General features: G+C 47.9%; 2 protein-coding genes across 26 annotated transcripts in view; one reads left to right on the forward strand and one right to left on the reverse strand.

Annotated features, from left to right (window-relative positions):
* Positions 1 to 4,967, forward strand: part of MYO19 (myosin XIX) — a 39,049-nt gene extending 34,082 nt beyond the window's left edge. For 17 of the 22 annotated variants that reach the window (XM_063798676.1, XM_063798678.1, XM_063798680.1 and 14 more), the window contains 3 exons: positions 1,433 to 1,518; positions 2,034 to 2,327; positions 4,197 to 4,967. In XM_063798676.1, the coding sequence (XP_063654746.1) occupies positions 1,433 to 1,518; positions 2,034 to 2,327; positions 4,197 to 4,352 (536 nt within the window). In that variant the 3' untranslated portion in view covers positions 4,353 to 4,967. The remainder of the gene's footprint in view (positions 1 to 1,432; positions 1,519 to 2,033; positions 2,328 to 4,196) is intronic. The other 5 variants (XM_016931964.3, XM_063798682.1, XM_063798691.1 and 2 more) reach the window with 1 other exon arrangement.
* On the reverse strand, positions 705 to 15,776 carry ZNHIT3 (zinc finger HIT-type containing 3). 4 transcript variants are annotated; one of them, XR_008540108.2, is made up of 6 exons: positions 13,833 to 14,669; positions 13,652 to 13,683; positions 7,698 to 7,784; positions 6,598 to 6,678; positions 4,972 to 5,383; positions 1,283 to 2,987 (listed from the first exon to the last, which is right to left on the reverse strand). XR_008540108.2 is itself a non-coding variant. In XM_063797993.1 (6 exons), the coding sequence occupies exons 2-6, from the start codon at positions 13,916 to 13,918 to the stop codon at positions 5,202 to 5,204; spliced, it is 468 nt and encodes a 155-aa protein (XP_063654063.1). In that variant the 5' UTR covers positions 13,919 to 15,047; positions 15,599 to 15,776; the 3' UTR covers positions 4,847 to 5,201. The 4 variants fall into 4 exon arrangements, 3 of the variants coding, with proteins under 3 accessions (XP_054525734.1, XP_063654063.1, NP_001181858.1); XM_063797993.1 differs by lacking the exon at positions 1,283 to 2,987 and adding an exon at positions 15,599 to 15,776 and having other exon boundaries at positions 4,847 to 5,383; positions 13,833 to 15,047; XM_054669759.2 differs by lacking the exon at positions 4,972 to 5,383 and having other exon boundaries at positions 705 to 2,987.
* Between the last annotated feature and the right edge of the window lie 3,093 nt (positions 15,777 to 18,869).

The raw sequence follows: 18,869 nt of genomic DNA on the forward strand, positions 1-18,869 counted from the left end.
TGTAAGAAGTGGAGGCTAAGCGTTGTCTTTAATTCCTCTTTCTCAGACCCTGACAGCTGTTTAGGCCAACTTTTTTTCCCTTTATGACAACTCAAACCATTACCTGCTGGGCTCTAGGGCTGGAATGAATTTAAGGAGAAGGTAAAAACCAAAAGGAGTTCATCAAATGAAAAGATGTATTAACCAACATGTTCATAGTGGCCTTATTTTGAAAAGGAAAAGTGTTGGAAAGAACCCAAATATCTAACAGTGGTGACATCATGGCCAAATGATGGACTGGACCATCCCTATGATGCAGCTAAGTGTTTTTGAAGAATATTATAAATTTAATGGAGAACCACTTCCAAAATGATATTCATACCTAGATGTCAAACTACATATTAAGGGCGATGCCCTCCTTTTAAGGTGTGTTTGTGTGTGTATAGGCATTAGAAAAATTGTATAAGGAAGCTGGGCACAGTAGTTCGCTCCTGTAATCCCAGCATTTTGGGAGGCTGAGGTGGGAGGATCACTTGAGCCCAGGAATTTCATACCAGCCGGGCAACATGGCAAAACCCTTTCTACTAAAAATACAAAAATTAGCCAAGTGTGGTATTATGCACCTATAATCCTAGCTACTCAGGAGGCTGAGGCAGGAGAATCACCTCAACCCAGGAGGCAGAGGTTGCAGTGAGCTGAGATTGCACTATTGCACTCCAGCCTGGGTGACAGAGCAAGACTCTGTCTCAAAAACAAAAACAAAAAAAACTTAATTAACCGTGCCTGGTGGCGCATGCCAGTCCCAGTTACTCCAGAGGCTGAGGCAAGAGGATTGCTTGAGCCTGGGAGATTGAAGCTACAGCCTTACGGAGGCTACAATAAGCTGTTCGTGCCACTGCACTCCAGCCTGGGCAAGACCCTGTCTCAAAAAAAAAAAAAAAAAAAAAAACACGAAAGAAAAAGAATATGCTGAAATTGTAGAGAAGGGAATAAAAATTACCATCATCTATTAATTGTATCAGTGTTTGGGTATATGGTGATGTGAGATCAGGGATGCATAAAGCGAACAAATTCAACTGAGGATTAAAAACAAAACAAAACAAAAAAAAAAGTTTTTAAAGGCACAGACAATCCAGACCCCTCCCATTCCCTGGGTGCTGACCTGGACCCAGCCTGAGACGGGAAGTGACTGCTGGGCCCTCAGCCAGTCCTTCTCCCCAGTGCCCCTTCACTGTGTTGTGTAGGTGTATTCAAGTGTGTGGGCAGTGTAAGGAATGTTTAAAAGCCAATTTTGCCTTATGTATTGATTTTAGAACCTTATTTGTAGCAATTTATTGAAAAAAAAAACGTATTTGAAACTTTGACAGCAACTGTCGTGCTGCTGCAGCCAGGTCACTGACAGCTCTAATGGCCCCTTTATTATCTCTTTCCTGTTTCTGGGCAAACCTCTTAGCCATTCGTTCCTGGTTAACTCGGAAACACATCCAGAGGCTGCATGCAGCTGCCACAGTCATCAAGCGTGCATGGCAGAAGTGGAGAGTAAGTAAGACCCAAGAAGTCGGGGTGGGCAGTGGATCAATTTTGGGGACCAGATGGACCCAAGTGGGAATGCTGGCTCTGCCACTGCAATGCAGGTGGCCTTGGGCAGGTTGTTCAGCCTCTGTGAGCCTCATATTCCTCGTGTATGCAGTGGGCACAGTAACACCTACCCTGCAGGGTGGTTATGTAGGTGAAGAGTGGTATAAGCAACTCTGGGAATATACCAAACTCTGGGATGTACACTTTAGAAGACTGGGTTTTATGGCATATCAGTTATATCTTGATGGACTCTTACCTTGTTTTCAAGTAGCATATGTAAGGCCTAAGCACAGTTGCCTGGGGTGTATAGACTTGTGCCATATGGAACCAGTTTGGTTCAGGGCAGCCAGCTGTTTGCAACCAGGTGCCTTCGGTTCACCTTGTTAAGATGATTTGTTAAAGATAGTTTTGATTTCCATTTTCTGCTAAGAGGGCTAGATAAATCTAAAGCTATAAAGGGATATTTGCTTTTTAAGATCAGAATGGCCTGCCTTGCTGCTAAAGAGCTGGATGGTGTGGAAGAAAAACACTTCTCTCAAGTTCCCTGTTCCCTGAGCACCTCGCCGCTGCAGACCAGGCTCCTGGAGGCAATAATCCGCCTCTGGCCCCTGGGACTGGTCCTGGCCAATACGGCTATGGGTGTAGGCAGCTTTCAGAGGAAATTAGTGGTCTGGGCTTGCCTCCAGCTCCCCAGGGGCAGCCCCAGTAGCTACACTGTCCAGACAGCACAAGACCAGGCTGGTGTCACGTCCATCCGAGCGCTGCCTCAGGTACGTTGTGTGTGATGGCCATGACAGCTTTGTTCCTGAGAACAGTAGGAGCAAAGCCTACAAGTTCACAGCGGGAATGAGACTGAGGCTGGGACAAGATCCATCCCTAACCCTACTGGGTAAACCAGAGGGCTGCATGTCCCAATCAGCTGCAGGTTTGGATTATTTATTTTGTTATAACTGGGAATCTTCCAGAGCCCTTTATCTTTTTAAAAACTGCTTCTAATTATTTCAGCATCTCTAAATCTTCTAGTCCCATTTCCAAATGCAATGCTGCGTTTCTAGCAAGCTCCCAGCTGATTCTGATGCTCCATGAACCACACTGTGAGAACCAAGGCTTTAGATGAGTCCGGAGCAGGAGGTGATGAAAGTTTAGCTTAAGGCCTGGAGCGGTGGCTCACGCCTATAATCCCAGCACTTTGGGAAGTCGAGGCGGGTGTATCACCTGAGGTCAGGAGTTCAAGACCAGCCTGGCCAACATGGCGAAACCCCATCTCTACTAAAAATACAAAAATTGGTTGGGCGTAGTGGCAGGTGCCTGTAGTCCCAGCTGCTCGGGAGGCTGAGGCACGAGAATTGCTTGAATCTGGGAGGGAGAGGTTGCAGTGAGCCGAGATTGCGCCGCTGCACTCCAGCCTGGGTGACAGGACAAGAGTCCATCTAAAAAAAAAAAAAAGTTTGGTTTAGGGTAATAAAAGGTCAATTACAGAAAAGAGGAAAAATTCACGAGACATAGCAAAAAAGAAACTACCCAAGACTTGAGAGCAAATAATCTAATTAGTCCCACATCACAACTTGGGTTGTGAGGAGTTTGTTACCTCAAATGGCACTGGATTTGGCACCATGTTTTCCCCAAATTGTATTGCTTGGTTTTTTCCTTTTCTGGCTGACGAAATGACAAGCAGGGTCAGTGGTCCAAGTTCTCTGTGGGTTTTTTTTTTTTTTTTTTTTTCATGTTATTTAATTTTTTGAGACGGAGTCTCACTCTGTCGCCCAGGATGGAATGCAGTGGGTTTAAGCGATTCTCCTGCCTCGGCCTCCCGAATAGCTGGGACTACAGGGCATGTGCCACCATGCCTGGCTATATTTTTTTTTCGTATTTTTAATAGAGACGGGGTTTCGCCATATTGGCCAGGCTGGTCTCAAACTCCTGACCTCAAGTGGTCTGCCTGCCTTGCCCTCCCAAAGTGCTGGGATTACAGGTGTGAGCCACCGTGCCCAGCTCTTTTTATATAAGCATCCAGGGAAAAGTCAGCCAGCACACTCAGGAAGTCAGTGTCACTCAGGGCTTTGTGAGTCACCCCAGTAAGCCAGGCCTCATAGAAATAAAGTGGCCAAGGAAAGGTGAAAGTGTGTTGCACTGGGAGGTAGAACCCCAGGGTCTGGGTCCTGGTTCTGCCCCATTCACTGGATGATCTTGGCTAAGACACATTTTCTCGGAGCCTGTCTATAAAATGGGCTAATACTCAACCTACTGCATGGAGTCACAGCAAGGAGTAAGTGAAATGACAAGGCAAAAGGAAACACCAAATTTCCATTCAGAGGAATAACTATAGGCCTTAATCTGGATGAAATCTCCCATGAAAACCCACAGGCCTGCTAAACAGAAGGGTAAATGTTTTGCCCTTCTGGCTTTAAGCAGTCATAGGAATGTGACAGACATTCCTCTTAGGGAGTGCCTCCTCCTAGGGTTTCCTCATCTGTCTCACACTGAGTGGATGTAATGCTATTTTAATCCTGCTGTGGCCCCCAATACTAGTACTTGTCCATACCTTCTTGCATTTTTAGCGTCTGCTCTGTGGGGTTCTGTTTAGCCCTGGCACTCCCAGGAACTAGTGCTAAAGCTGCATCTCTCTCTCTCCCCTCTAGGGATCGATAAAGTTTCACTGCAGAAAGTCTCCACTGCGGTATGCTGACATCTGCCCTGAACCTTCGCCCTACAGCATTACAGGCTTTAATCAGATTCTGCTGGAAAGACACAGGCTGATCCACGTGACCTCTTCTGCCTTCACTGGGCTGGGGTGATCCTTGGTGCCTTTGTTTCCACAAGGCCTTTTCCTGCCCCCTGCCTTGCCAAAGACATTTAATCAGCACACAGCTGCCAGACTATTCCCACAGTGCTCCAAATGCACATGAACAACAGTGACGGCTCCAGCCCTCGACCCAGAGCCCCGTGCCCAGTGCGTCAGTGGGCCTGGGGTTCCAGGCTACATCAAGCACGGATGGTGTCAGGGCTGGTAGTTACCAAACCAGGGTTAAGAAACATCAGGGCCACATTTCATTACCTTCACAGATCAAACTCAGCAGCAGTCATGACTGTCTGTCACTACATTGGGGATCCCAATTCCACATAAGCACTTTTGGAAGAAAACAGCCAAAGTTGGCCTAAAATTGGCGCTGGAATTTGGGCTGGGAAAAATCTTGTGGTTACTTTCTTTAAAAAGGAACAAAACTTTAGTATTTAATTAGTTGATCTATTTAATGTAATTTCAAACAATTAAATTATGAATAATGCAATGTACAGTAGAATCACGTTTTGATTTTATTAACACTGACCAAGTTTAACTCCATATGAAGTGTAAGCTTGGTATCGTTTATGATGTCTATCAACTGTACCAAAAGTAAAACATTTAAAAACAATCACCTGAATGTCAAGTTTTCTCTCCATAAAGGACTTGCCACCTTAAGGACCCCACGTCTGCCTGAAACATGAGCCACATCAATGCCGGTAAAGGCCTGCATGACCTAATCTGCATCCTGGAAACCTCTTTTGCCTGAGCTCCCCCGCCCCCCACTAGCTGGTCTCCTGGGAGAGGGAGCAGGCAGGTTCCGGGAGTCAAGCACACGCTTGAGCAAGTAGCACAATAATCTATCTTAAGACTCCTCATTCTGGGATGGCTCCACAATTCCTAAACAGCAGTCTGCAAACTCCACAAACAAAGGCTCTTGCATGTAAGCTCTCATGAGCTTTGCTTTGTCTTCTCCCTGATCGAGGTTGACCATCAACTGCCTGAGGTGTGGATTGAGTAATAAGCTTCTTAATGTTGCAGATTCCCCTAAAAATTAACAAGAAAAAAAGCCAGTCTGAGTTCAAGTGGAAACACATGGAGATGGCTGAAAAGTGAAGAACTATTTCAAGTGTAATAAAACTATCAGCAAGGTGTGGTGGCTCATGCCTGTAATACCAGCAACTGGGGAGGTCAAGGTGGGCAGATTGCTTGAGCTCAGGAGTTCAAGACCAGCCTAGGCAACATGGCGAGACCCCACCTCTATAAAATGAAAGGTAAGACCAGCATATCAAACTATTTCCACATTAAATGCAGTAACAGATACCAGTTCTCGGTATCTTTGTAAATATTGTAACTTCGTGCCACTTCAGCTAAGAAAAAAATGCTTTATCAGCACAATCACAAAGCAAATAGTAGCATTAAGCTGCTGGCATGTTTTCTTTCTTTCTAGCCATAAAACTTGCCAGTGGTGAAGACGGCTATACGAAATACTCTGAATGATGTCTAAGCATGCGATTTGGCATGCAGCAGCACCAGTAGCAGGGAACCAATAATACCTGCATGGTACTTTACAGTCTGTAAAATTTTTCACACCTATTACCAGCTCATCTCCAAACTCAGTCTAACTAATCATTACCATGAGACTTAAGTGCAAAGCATAACCTTTTAACATGATTCTGTGAAATGGGAAGAATGAAATTAACAGACCCCATGCACATGTAACAGAATGTTGTAAGGACTGAATAAGCAGTGCTACAAAAATGGCAACACCTGTTTCCCCCTAAATCAAATCATGTGATAACCAGTTTGCCTTAAGGGCTGGACTGTGAGCTGAGCACTGGGGATCTGGGAATACAGGTCCCTGCTGTACAAATCGGTATGTGAGAGACAAATTACCATGAAATGTAACAGTGAGTTATTACTAGTAAGTCCAAGTTGCTATGGGAAACCAAAAAAGTGCCTAATTCTGAAAGAGACACAAAAGGTCAAGAAAAGCTTAGCTGAGTGAAGAAAACTTGAACCAAGGCTTGAAGGAGGAGCAGAATTTTGCCAACCCACAAGACCAGCAGGATTCCAGGCAGAAGGAATGGTGTGGGCAGGCTGGGAGGTGTGAAACCCTGTATGTTTACAGATTATGTGGCTAGATAGTAAGAGCCCTACATGCCATACTTATTCAAGAATTTAATAACTTTTTTAAAAATCACAATCCTTACAACACAGTAAATGTATCTCAACGATTGACAAGCATAGCACAGACTTACCTAAATTCTTTAAATTCTGCAAAGAAACTCTGTCTTCTTCCTCATCGCTATTGAGAAAATCAGCTATAGAGTCATCATCATCTAAGGAATACAAAACAGTCAATGGCTCATGGCTAAAAAGGAGGCCTGGGCACCAGATTTTAACCACTACTTCAACAGGATAAAAATGTGTGCATGCACATGTGATAGTGATAGGGGTATTCAAGCAGGTACAGACAAAAATCCTCTTCTCCGGAGTTTGTGACTATACTAACACTCCTTTTTTAGAAGAGAGAGGCTAAGTGATTTTAACAAATGCACTCTAGTGTTCACATCCTTACTGTATATGTGGTCCTGTGGTCTTTAGGCTTAGACCCCGGTTGTCTAATAACTTAATACCCATCCCCACCTCAACATGGCTCCAACCCTGTGATGGGCCAATTAACTGGATGCTCTGTAAAAACCAGCCAAGTAGAATCTCCTGTGCTTTCAGCATGGGCAGAAACTGCTGGCATTGCCTGAACCCAACCTGGAAATTTCTCAAAGGGCAAAAATGGGCCATGCCTTTGGAGTGAATGTTCAGTACCTCTTTGGTGGCACCAGAGGGCCTGCTTTCAGAGCCCGGCATGGTGCTTGACACCCAGGAGGTATTAAAGAACGTTTAGATGGCTGGACGGATAGGTTGACGGCCCACTACTGCTGTGAGCTCTGAACCCCCAGCAGCAGCGAGATGATCTAGGACAAAGAAAGCCTCCTGCCTGGGCTGAGTTCAGGTGAACTGACAGTCCCAGCCAGATTCATGGAGGGAGACCAGCAGCTGTGGGCTAGAGAAGGCTCCTGTCAGCAGGGCCCACCGCAAACCCCCAAACCACAGCCATGGCCTTTCTCATCTCTGTCTTCTGCCCATTTTTCTTCTCCTGAATACTGCTTTCAGGCTGTTGCCTCAATATCACCCATGATGACATGGCCCCACTCCTGATGCTCAGGGCTAAGGAAGCTGTTCCTTCCCAATGAAGCTGTTGTTCTGGATTCCCTCACCAGCCCCACTCTCCCCTTTTCCTTCCTTTCGACTTATTCTATGTGAAGTCCCTTGTAGATTTGTTTGAAGTCAACCAACCCACCTTTGTTTTCCACAGGCTTTACGGTTTTGGTAGGAAGAGCTGATCTTATTTTTTTCTCAACAGGACGAGTTTCAGGGTTGCACTGTTCTGAAAAAGACACAAATCCCAGGCCCACATTACCTCCATTTCAGCGACAAGGCTGCACCTCCCTACCAAGGTAGCATCTAGGTAGGAAGCAAGTGTCTGGGGTAAGGGATGTGGGTGGGTGCCCAGGAATGTGGAAGAAGTGAGAGATCAAAGCAAGAGGGAGGTTAAGGAAAACTGCCAGCAGGCTGAGAAAGCAGGACTCATTCACGTACCCCAAGAACCTGTCCCCATCCTCCCTACCCTGCCGAATCTTACAAAATTCTCACCACAATTAACTGGGGTGTTTGAAATAGCTGCTGTAAACCAGATACCAGATGGGATAAAACTAGGGGCAAAACCACCAAAGAACTTACAGAGTCAACAGAAGGCCGGCTGTGCTGACTCACGCCTGTAATCCTAACATTCGGAGGCCAAGGTGGGAGGATCACTTGAGCCCAGGAGTTTGAGACCAGCCTGGGCAACCTAGCAAGACTATGTCTCTACAGAAAATAAAAAAAATCATCCAGGCATGGTGGTACACACATGTGGTCTCAGCTACTTGGGAGGCTGAGGCAGGAGGATCCCTTAAGCCCAGTGTGTCAAGGCTGCAGTGAGCTGTGATTGTGCCACTGCACTCCAGCCTGGGTGACAGTATCAACAGAGCATGAAGTCACAGGAAAGGGTTCTGAGGACATAAAGGCAGGACCAGATTGTAGAGACTTAAGATGTAGATTTGACAATATGCTACGGAAAGGTTCTAGTCAGGTAGGTGGCAGTTACAACAGCTGCCAGTGACTAAGTGCCAAGCACTGTGCCAGGTACACAGTGAGATACATAGTGGCTCAATGAACCTTTACAAAGCCCCCATGACATGGAGACTGTTAATTCCACTTACAGATGAAAGGATTAAATTTTCTTTAATAAACTTGTCCATTGGGGTCCACAGCTAGTAAGTAGCAGAGGCAGATTTGGAATCCAGGTCTAACTTTACGGCTATGCTATATGTGTAAGGAACACAGCAGGAGGGACTGAAGGAGAGGTGAATTTTCTGGGTTGTACCTGACCCCAAAATACATTTGTGTCTAAGGGGCTCAAAAAGAGGCTGGAGCTAAAGAGTTGGATGTCAGCAAGAAGAAAAAAAAAGTTTAAAGTGAAAGAGAGATCACCTACCTAGGAATAAAAGTCAAGGACCACATTTCAAGAGAGAGATCTAGCAAAAGGAAGGAGAAGCTGGGCACAGTGGCTCCTGCCTGTAATCCCAGCAATTTGGGAGGTCGAGGCAGGAGGACTGCTTAAGCCCAGGAGTCCAAGACCAGCCTAGGCAATACAGTGAGACCCTGTCTCTACGAAAAAGAGATAAAGTTTGTCTCTGTTACTCAGGAGGCTAAGGTGGGAGGATCACTTGGGCCCAGGAGGCCAAGGGTGCAATGAGCTGTGATCACACCACTGCACTCCATCCTGGGCAAAAGAGCAAGACCCTGTCTCGAAAAAAGGAAAAAAAAGAAAACGAGAATCTACAGCAATGCCACCCTGAATGCACCCTATCTCATCTGACCTCAGAAGCTATAACAGGGTCAGGCCTGGTTAGGACTTCGAAGGGAGAAAGGGAGGAGAGAATACCACAGAGCGGTATCTTCCCAGCCTCCAAAGAATATCAAGAAAGAAGCAGCCAAACACAGCAGATATTCATGGGAATCAAGAAAGATGACAGGCTGGGCACGGGTAGCTCACGTCTGTAATCCCAACGCTTTGGGAGGCCAAGGTGGAAGGATCACTTGAGCCCAGGAATTCAAGACCAGCCCAGGCAATACAGTGAGACTTCATCTCCACAAAAATTAAAATTAAAAATAAATAAGCCAGGCATGGTGGCACACGCCTGCAGTCCCAACTGCTTGGGAGGCTGAGGTTGGACTGCCTGAGCCCAGGAAGTCAAGGCTATAGTGAGCACCACTGCACTCCAGCCTGGGTGACAGAGCAAGACTTTGTTGCAAAAAAAATAAAAAAGACAAATGAAAAGTGTACAACAGATGTGGCTATTAGAAATTTCTGATAAAAATTATTATTTATTAAATACCACTTTAACACTGCCTATAGCAGCAACAAAGGCAAAATTAATGTAAATATCCACCAATAAGAAAAATAAATATTAAAATGACCATACTACCCAAAGTAATCTAGAGTCAATGCAATCCCTATCAAAATACCAATGATACTGTTCACAGAAATGTCAAAAAAAATTCTAAAATTAATATGGAACCACAAAAGACCCCCAATAGCCAAAGCAATCCTGAGCAAACAGAACAAAGCTGGAGGCATCACCACTACTTGGCCTCGAAATATACTACAAAGCTATAATATCTAAACAGCATGGTACTAGCATAAAAATAGACACATAGATCAATGGAACAGAATAGAGAACCCAGATATAAATTCACACATTTACAGCCAACTGACTTTTCACAAAGGCACCAAAAGCATATACTGGGAAAAAAAGCACTCTTCAATAAATGGTACTGGAAAAATAGGATAACTGTAAGAATAACCATATGCAGAAGAATGAAACTAGATCCTTATCTGTCACCATATATAAACATCAAAATGGATTAAAGACCTAAATGTAAGACCTGAAACTACTACAAGAAAACACAGGGGAAATGCTTCAGGACATTGGTCTAGGCAAAGATTTTATGAATAAAATCTCAAAAACACAGGTAAGAAAAGCAAAAATAGGCAAATGGAATTCTATTACACAAAAAAGCTTCTGTACAACAAAGGAAACAATAGAATGAAGAGACAACCCACAGGATGGGAGAAAATATTTGCAAAATATTCACTTGACAAAGGGTTAATATCTAGAATACACAAGGAGCTCAACAGCCAAAAAAAAAAAATTAAGTGGACAAATGGGCCGGGCATGGTGGCTCACACCTGTAATCCCAGCCCTTTGGGAGGCCGAGGCAGGTGGATCACCTGAGGTCAAGAGCTCAAGACCAGCCTGGCCAACATGGTGAAACCTTGTCTCTACTAAAAATACAAAAATCAGCCAGCAGGCACCTGTAATCCCAGCTACTCTGGAGGCTGAGGCAGGAGAATCACCTGAACCCCAGAAGCGGAGGTTGCAGTAAGCAGAGACTGCGCCACTGTACTCCAGCCTGGGCAACAAGAGCAAGACTCCGTCTCAAAAAAAAAAAAAAAAAAAAAAAAAAAAAAAAAAATGGGCAAATGACCCAAACAGACACTTCTCAAAAGAAGACATACAAATGGCCAAGGAGTACATGAAAAAATGTTCAACATCACTAATCATTAGGGACATGCAAGTCAAGACCACAATGAGGTATCATCTCACCACAGTAAGAATGGCTATTATCAAAAAGAAAAAAACATGTTGGCAAGGATGTGGAGAAAAGGGAACTCTTATACACTGCACTGTTATTGGGAATGTAAATTAGTATAGTCATTATGGAAAACAGCATAGAGGTTCCTAAAAAAAAAACTACGAATAGAACTACCATATGATCCAGCAATCCCACTATTGTGTATATATCCAAAGGAAATGAAATCAGTCTGCCGAAGAGATACCTGCACTCCTGCGTTTACTGCTAGTCACAACAGCCAAGATAAGGAATGAACCTAAGGATCCACCAACAGATGGATAAAGAAATGTGGTACATATATACACTGGATATTAGCCATAAAAAACCATGAAATCCTGTCACTTGCAGGAACATGGATGAGCCCAAAGAACATAACGTTAAGTGAAACAAGCCAGGCACCATAAGATGTTCTTGTTAACATGTGGATGCTAAGCAAGTTGATTTCACAGAAGTAGAGAGCAGAATAGTGGTAACTGGAGGCTAGGAAGAGTAGAGTGTAGGGGGCTAGGGAGAAGTCGCTTAATGGATACAAAATTACAGCCAGATGGGAGGAATAAGTTCTAGTGTTACACAGTACCTTAGTGTGACCATGTTGGCAGCAATTTATACTTTCAAATAGCTACAAGAGAGGATTGCGAGTGTTCCCAACATGAAGAAATGATTATTTGGGGCGAATATGCTAATTACCCTAATTTGATCCTTAAACATTGTATACAGGTATCGAAGTATCACACTGTAACTCAAATTGTATGCAATTATGTGTCAATTAAAAACAAATATTAAAAAGAAAAATCAACCAATAGGAGGCTTTATATAAATAACGGTCGTACCAACTATATAATGAAATAACATATAGTCCTTTAAGTCAGTGAGCTAGAACTTGTATGCACTAGTCTTTATTTTTAATTTTTTTAATTTTAATTTTCTTTTAGATGGAGTCTCACTCTGTTGCCCAGGCTGGAGTGCAGTGGTGCAGTCTTGGCTCACCGCAACCTGCGTCTCCATGGTTCAAGCAATTCTCCTGCCTCAGCCTCCTAAGTAGCTGGGATTACAGGCGGGCGCCTCCACACCCAGCTTATTTTTGTATTTTTAGTAGAGATGTGGTTTCATAATGTTGGCCAGGCTGGTCTCGAACTCCTGACCTCAGGTGATCCACCCACTTTGGCATCCCAAAGTGCTGGGATTACAGGCATGAGCCACTGTGCCCAGCCTGTATGCACTAGGTTTTAAAAAGTGCCCAACATATAAACTCAAATGAGGATGTTGCGTACAGTCTCATTGCTGAGATTCTAAAAGCTAAAAAAAAAAGTTCTATATATTGGTACAAGAGTGGAAATAAGCTGAAAGAATCTACATCAAGCTTTTTTTTTTTTTTTTTTTTTTTTTGAGACAGCCTCGCTGTCTCCCAGGCTGGAGTGCAGTGGTACGATCCTGGCTCACTGCAACCTCCTCCTCCCAGGCTGCTCAAGCGATCTTCCCACCTCTGCCTCCTGAGTAGCTGGGACCACTGGCACAGGCCGCCACGCCTAGCTTTGTTTATAGAGACGGGGTTTCGCCATGTTGCCCAGGCTGGTCTCAAACTCCTGAGCTCAAATGATCCGCCCGCCTCGGCCTCCCAAAGTGCTGGGATTACAGGCGTGACCCACCGCGCCCCACCTACATCAAACTTTTTTTTTTCTTTTTTTTTCCAGACTGATTCTGGCTCTGTAGCCCAGGCTGGAGTGCAGTGGTGCGATCTCGGCTCACTGCAAACTCCGCCTCCCGGGTTCAAGCGATTCTCCTGCCTCAGCCTCCTGAGTAGCTGGGATTACAGGCGCGCACCTCGCCCGGCTAATTTTTGTATTTTTAGTTGAGACGGAGTTTCACCATGTTGGCCAGGCTGGTCTCGAACTCCTGGGCTCAGGTAATCCACCCGCCTTGGCCTCTCAAAGTGCCGGGACCACAGGCGTGAGCCAACTCGCCCGGCCAGGTCACTTCTTTTTAACTGTACAAAAGTGTGTTCACATCATACACAGAACTTACTTGGTTCTTTTTTTCTCTTAACAAATCAAGGACGTCTCCTTGTATTGTACATGGACTTACCTCTTTGTTTCTAACAAGACATTATTTACACGAGTGAAAATACTGTTAAAGTTAGCGCAGTTTCAGCCAAATGGTGAGGGGCTACATCAGAATACTGAGGAAGAAACTGCTAGGGTAGACCTCGGTGGGAAAAGCAATCGGAAACTATTTCTAAGCAAAAAAGAGTAGAACGCAGAAGGAGGAGCGGGGTAGAAGAAAGGCTACTGACCAAAACTCTGAGAGCGATTACAAGCAGGGACAACAGAGGGAACTGTCCGACACACAGGGACACCAGGGACCAAGTCAGAGGAAGCAAGGTTCCTGCAGAACCCGCGGAGACCCGAGGCGGGAAAGGAAGGGCAGCCCAAGGGTCCACGCCCCCAAGACGGAGGCTGGACGTGGGGGCTGCCCCGTGCGCAGAGTGGTACGAGGGCTGGCGGGGACGGGGCTCACCTTTGTGCTTCCGGAAGCAGGCTACCGAGCAGCTGTAACAACAGAGGCCACAGGCCGCGTCAGCCCCGAGGGTCCCCGGCCCCTCCAGCAGCCCGCCGGCTCCCGCCCGGCCTCCCGGCCTCCCGCCCTCCCGCCGTGGCCGGACACCCGCGCCCCCGGACCCCGCGACCTCCCCGCTCACTAGGGCACGCGGCAGGCTGGACAGCGGTATTTGGGCTTCTCCAAGCAGATCACGCAGACGACGGTGCTACATTTGAGCGACGCCATGGTCTTGTGGAAGGAGACTGTTAACCGCGCCGCCGCGCGCCTCTCACGCCGCCGCGCCCGCGTGCACGCCCCTTTTTCCGTTTCCTTAACAGGGACCAATCAGCGCTCAGCAGGTAGGCAAAAGCAATGGACTGATCCTGCTCACTGTTCCAGTCCTCGTAAGTAGAGCGTCGATACACTCGATGCGCATCTAGTAGCTGCGTCCCAGGTTTTCCTTGATTAGATCACAGCGTCGAAGAACTTGTTATGTAGCCCGGTCCCTGTCCCTATGCGGCCGTGTGGCTTGGAGCAAGCCATCGACACTGTCCAGGTGTGTTGCCCCGCATGTAAAAAAGAAAACAATACATGGAACTAAACGTCCTTTACTTTCTGGCTGGGACTTCCTGAATCTTGCAGGGACATTGGGGTTCATCCGCCCATCTCATCTGCTTATTCTTGGCAAAGGACAAGTCCAGACATTGGGCGAACCAGAATCGGTTGGATCACGCAGTAGACAGGAACCTGCCCTTCCCAACCTAGGCCATTTTTCACTGGGGAAAGAAAGATGAGCCTGAACAGTGGCAAATGTTTGAGCTCCAACTGTGAGCCCTTCCGGGCTGGGGACCCCCCCGGGGTCTTCTAATGAAGAAGTCGTCTCTGTCCCCTGGGAACTAAATGCTTAGAGTGAAAGTAGGACGGGGAAACGGGGAGGAAAGAGACTCACTCTTAGAGTCCTGCCGTCGCTACCCTGCACCTGCACGCCCCTGAGACTGAGTGCTTCTTAAATTTTGCACTCTAGGCTCCTCACACCTCCCCCTAGTCCTGGAAGCTAATTGACCAGGAAGCAGGCCAGTGACCACTAGTCCCAAGACGGGGATCCCAGGCAGATGAGTCTGGATAGATGGGCTATGATGGGACTTGAATGCCACCACAAACTTAAGGTTTAGACAAAGTAATGTTTTTTGTTTTTTGTTTTTTAAGTAAATTTGCTTGCAGCTAGGCATGGCCCAGCCTTACCTTAGCTCCCATCCTACCTGCACTGGGCCCTCCCAGGGCCATAAATCACCCTTACTCCCAAGTGCCTCCTCTTCTGTGTTGGCCGTTCAGCCTTCAGGGTCCCTCTTCAATAAAGGTGTCTGCAGGGATGTATCTGCAACAACCGAGGCAGTGGTTTGAACCTTGGCTCAACCCCCTCCCTGGCTGTGTGACCTGGAGGGGTTGGTTACCCCCTCTGAGCTCCCTCATCTATTAAAGTGGATGTTTGGGCCTACTTTCCTGAGCTGTTGTAAAGCAGAGAGGAGACCATGTGCAAAAGTTTTGTAATCAGAAGTGCTACCTGATATCTAGAAAGAGTCTTAACTCTCATGGATCTCCGTCTGGACCGCATGAACATAGGTCCCAGGCCCCAAGCCATGCTCTCCAAAACAGTTCTGCCGCCTGCTTCTTGAGTGGGAGGTGAGTAATTATCCTTCCTTTGGGCGTGGCGACCCAGTCCAGTCCTCAGTGCTGAAGCTGCTGGGCCCTCTGGCCACCTGCCTGTCCTGCTTGCAGCTGCCCCAGCCTCCAACTTCTGCCCAGGACCCAGCTTAGAATCCAAAACGGGTCCACACAGGCCCAGTAACCTGCAGCGTTCCTCATATTGTTCAACAGTTGTACCACTGATGATTTGAACTTGAAGCATCCCAGAAAGTCCAAGCTTACCTGGGAAGGCCAGAGAAGGCCAGTGACTTGTCCGGGGCCATATTTAAATCCTGTGCCAAGTTGGGCATGGTCGCATCAGCCTGTAGTCCCAGCTACTTAGAAAGTTGAGGCTGGAGGCTCACTTGAGCCCAGGAGTTCAAGGCTGCAGTGAGCTATGATTGTGCCACTGCATTCCAGCCTGGGTGACAGAGAGAGAGAGACCCCGTCTTAAAGACGAAAAATTTAGGCCAGGCGCAGTGGCTCACGCCTGTGATCCCAGCACTTTGGGAGGCCAAAGCAGGCAGATCACTTGAGGCCAGGAGTTCAAGACCAGCCTGGCTAACATAGCAAAACCCTATCTGTACTAAAAATAGAAAAAATTAACTGGGTGTGGTGGTGCACGCCTGTAATCCCAACTACTAGAGAGGCTGAGGCACAAGAATCGCCAGAACTCTAGAGGCAGAGATTGTAGTGAGCCAAGATCATGCCACTGCACTGCACTCCAGCCTGGGCGACAGAGCAAGACTCTGTCTCTAAAAATTAAAAAAAAAAATTAATTTAATTTAAAATCCTGTACCCCACCAGGTAAGGTGGCTCACGCCAGTAATCCTAGCACTTTGGGAGGCCAAGGCGGGCACATGGCTTGAGCCCAGGAGTTCAAGACCAGCCTGGGCAACATGGCGAAAACCCATCTCTACCCAAAAAGATACAAAAATTAGCGGGGGGCAGTGGCTTGAGCCTGTAATCCCAGCTACTGGGGAGGCTGAGGTGGGAAAATCGCTTGAGCCCAGGAGGCGGAGGTTGCAGTGAGTGGAGATCACGCCACTGCACTCCGGCCTGGGTGACAGAGCAGGACCTTGTCTCAAAAGGAAGAGAGAGAGAGAAAAAAAACAAAAGATCCTGTGCACTGTCTGGCACGGGTAGAAATTTGCCCACTGTGGCGGACTCACCACTGTCTGCTTGATTTGTCCTGTGATGTGTGTACCAAGGCTGAGGCCAGAGACAATCCTAACCATTTTCAGGGGCTCAATCCCTCCCACCTGCATACAAACCACGCTGACTCCCTATCTGCGAGTGGAGAGATGATGACTCCAGAAAAAAAAAAGAAAAAAGAAAATTCGGCCAGGCGCGGTGGCTCACGCCTGTAATCCCAGCACTTTGGGAGGCCAAGGCGGGCAGATCACGAGGTCAGGAGATCGAGACCATCCTGGCCAACATGGTGAAACCCTGTCTCTACTAAAATACAAAAAATTAGCCAGGTGTGGTGGCACGCGCCTGCAGTCCCAGCTACTAGGGAGGCTGAAGCAGGGGAATCCCTTGAACCCGGGAGGCGGAGGTTGCAGTGAGCCCAGATCGCGCCACTGCACTCCAGCTTGGTGACAGAGCGAGACTCCATCTCAAAAGAAAAGAAAATTAAATTCCTGGAATCCCTCCCATGCACATCCACGCAGGGAAGAGGCCCCTCCTCTACTCTGGATATCTGGATGCCCCCAGCTTTCCCCGACCTTCGCACCCCTCGTCCTCTAATGTCCGGGAAAGGAGGTGGGCTCAGCCGCGATGGCGGTTAGGTGATGGCACACCAAGGCGCACAGCGCAGCTCCTCCGGGCAGTGGCCAGTTCAGACAAGAAAGGGGGCTGTGACCCCAGGCCCAGCAACTAGATGTCCACACTGATGTCCCCTCCAGACCCGTCCTAATGGCCACCCAGGGCTGTCTTGGGCCTCCTTGGCGTCAGCCTGGGACGCAGTGCGGGCACTGAAGAGAGAGGCGTCGTTGTCGAGGTTTTCAGAGCTCTGCCTCCTGGCAGCGCTGTCCGGTGCGTTGAAGGCGAGTCCGGGCCAATCCCTAGGCTGGAGACGCGCAACGCCGCGCCCCGTCCCGCCAGAGGGCGCTCCAGGCCCGCACTGCCCGGGTGGAGCGCGCTCGCCCGGATTCCCGCGCAGCTGGCGCCCCGCCTGCGCTCCACCACGTGCGGGGAGGCTCAGCGGTCTGGCAGCGCCGGGAAGACCAAGTCCAGGCTCTGATATGCACTTCGGACATCGCCAGGCGGCAGGAAAGTGCGTCTAGAGCGCGGGGGCGAAGTGGGCCACCCGATGCCCACGAGTGTTCCTACGGGAAAGCAGGGCCTGCGCTCTCCGAGGGCTCCGCGTGCCACTGGCTGTCCGGGGGCTGTTCCCCGCGGTGCCCACCGCCCCGCGCTTGCGGACAGCTCCTGGGGACGGAGTGCCCGCTGACAGCCGGCCGGCCGCCCGCAGTAGCCTGGTGAAAGTTGAACCACACTTCCAGAGCATATGGGTTGCTCGCTAGGGCGCGATCCACTGCCTTCCACCCTCCTGGCCTCCCGCGATGAGGCAGGCAGATCGGCCTAATCTCCCCTACGTGCTGTGTGGCCCTTGTTAGAGGCGGAGGTTGATAGGGGCGAGCCCTGCTAGATCTCAGCTCCTTTCCGCAGCTCTGACACTTGCATTCCTCCCCCAGGGCACGGATGAGCCAGGGCCAGCACCAGAAGTGACTTTTAGGGACTGCTGCCACATTCTCACCTGCATGCCTCCGTTTCCCCTCTGGTATCTAAGAGAGAGTAATTCAGGTGTTAAAGTGAGTGACGTTGCCGGTGGGAGTCAAATGAAGGAGACCTGAGTTCTGGTGGAGTGGGTGGGCCCAGTAATTGGTGTCCAACAACTCTGCATATTATTTCATACTCATGAAATTATATCCATCCTCCAACTCTAGACTAAATGACAATATGACCTGCAGTTAGACTTCACGGAGAACTTCCAAAATACAAAAGGGATACAGAACAATTGCATTCCCCACAGTCCCAGAACTGTTGGGAAAGCACAGAAAACAGAGGTCACCATTGCCCCCTGAACACACCCTACCAGCCACAACCCCACATTTTTCTTTTCTCACACTCACTCCCATTTGCAAATGCACATCGATCTTCCACCTGACATTCCCAAGGACACACAGAGATGCAAGGAGTCAGAGCTACCCAACCAGCTTCCCCAAGAAGCCTCTAAAGGTGCCCTGTGGAGTGGGCGTGCAGTGCCAAGCTTTTCACAAACCTCTGAACCCATCTCCACCTCCCACATGGCAGCAGTGCATAAGAACTCTGCTCAGTGAGGGGCGGGGAAGAGGAACTGAGACCCCAGGTTTATTTCCTTATCATTTAAAAATGAGGACAAGAAACAGATTTTTTTAGACAAAACCCAACAGGATTCTTCACTAGCAGATCTACGCTACAAGAAATGTTAGTTATTCGGGCAAAAGGAAAATGACATGAGATGGAAATT

This window comes from Pan troglodytes, chromosome 19 (assembly GCF_028858775.2).
Source record: "Pan troglodytes isolate AG18354 chromosome 19, NHGRI_mPanTro3-v2.0_pri, whole genome shotgun sequence".
NCBI lineage: Eukaryota > Metazoa > Chordata > Mammalia > Primates > Hominidae > Pan > Pan troglodytes.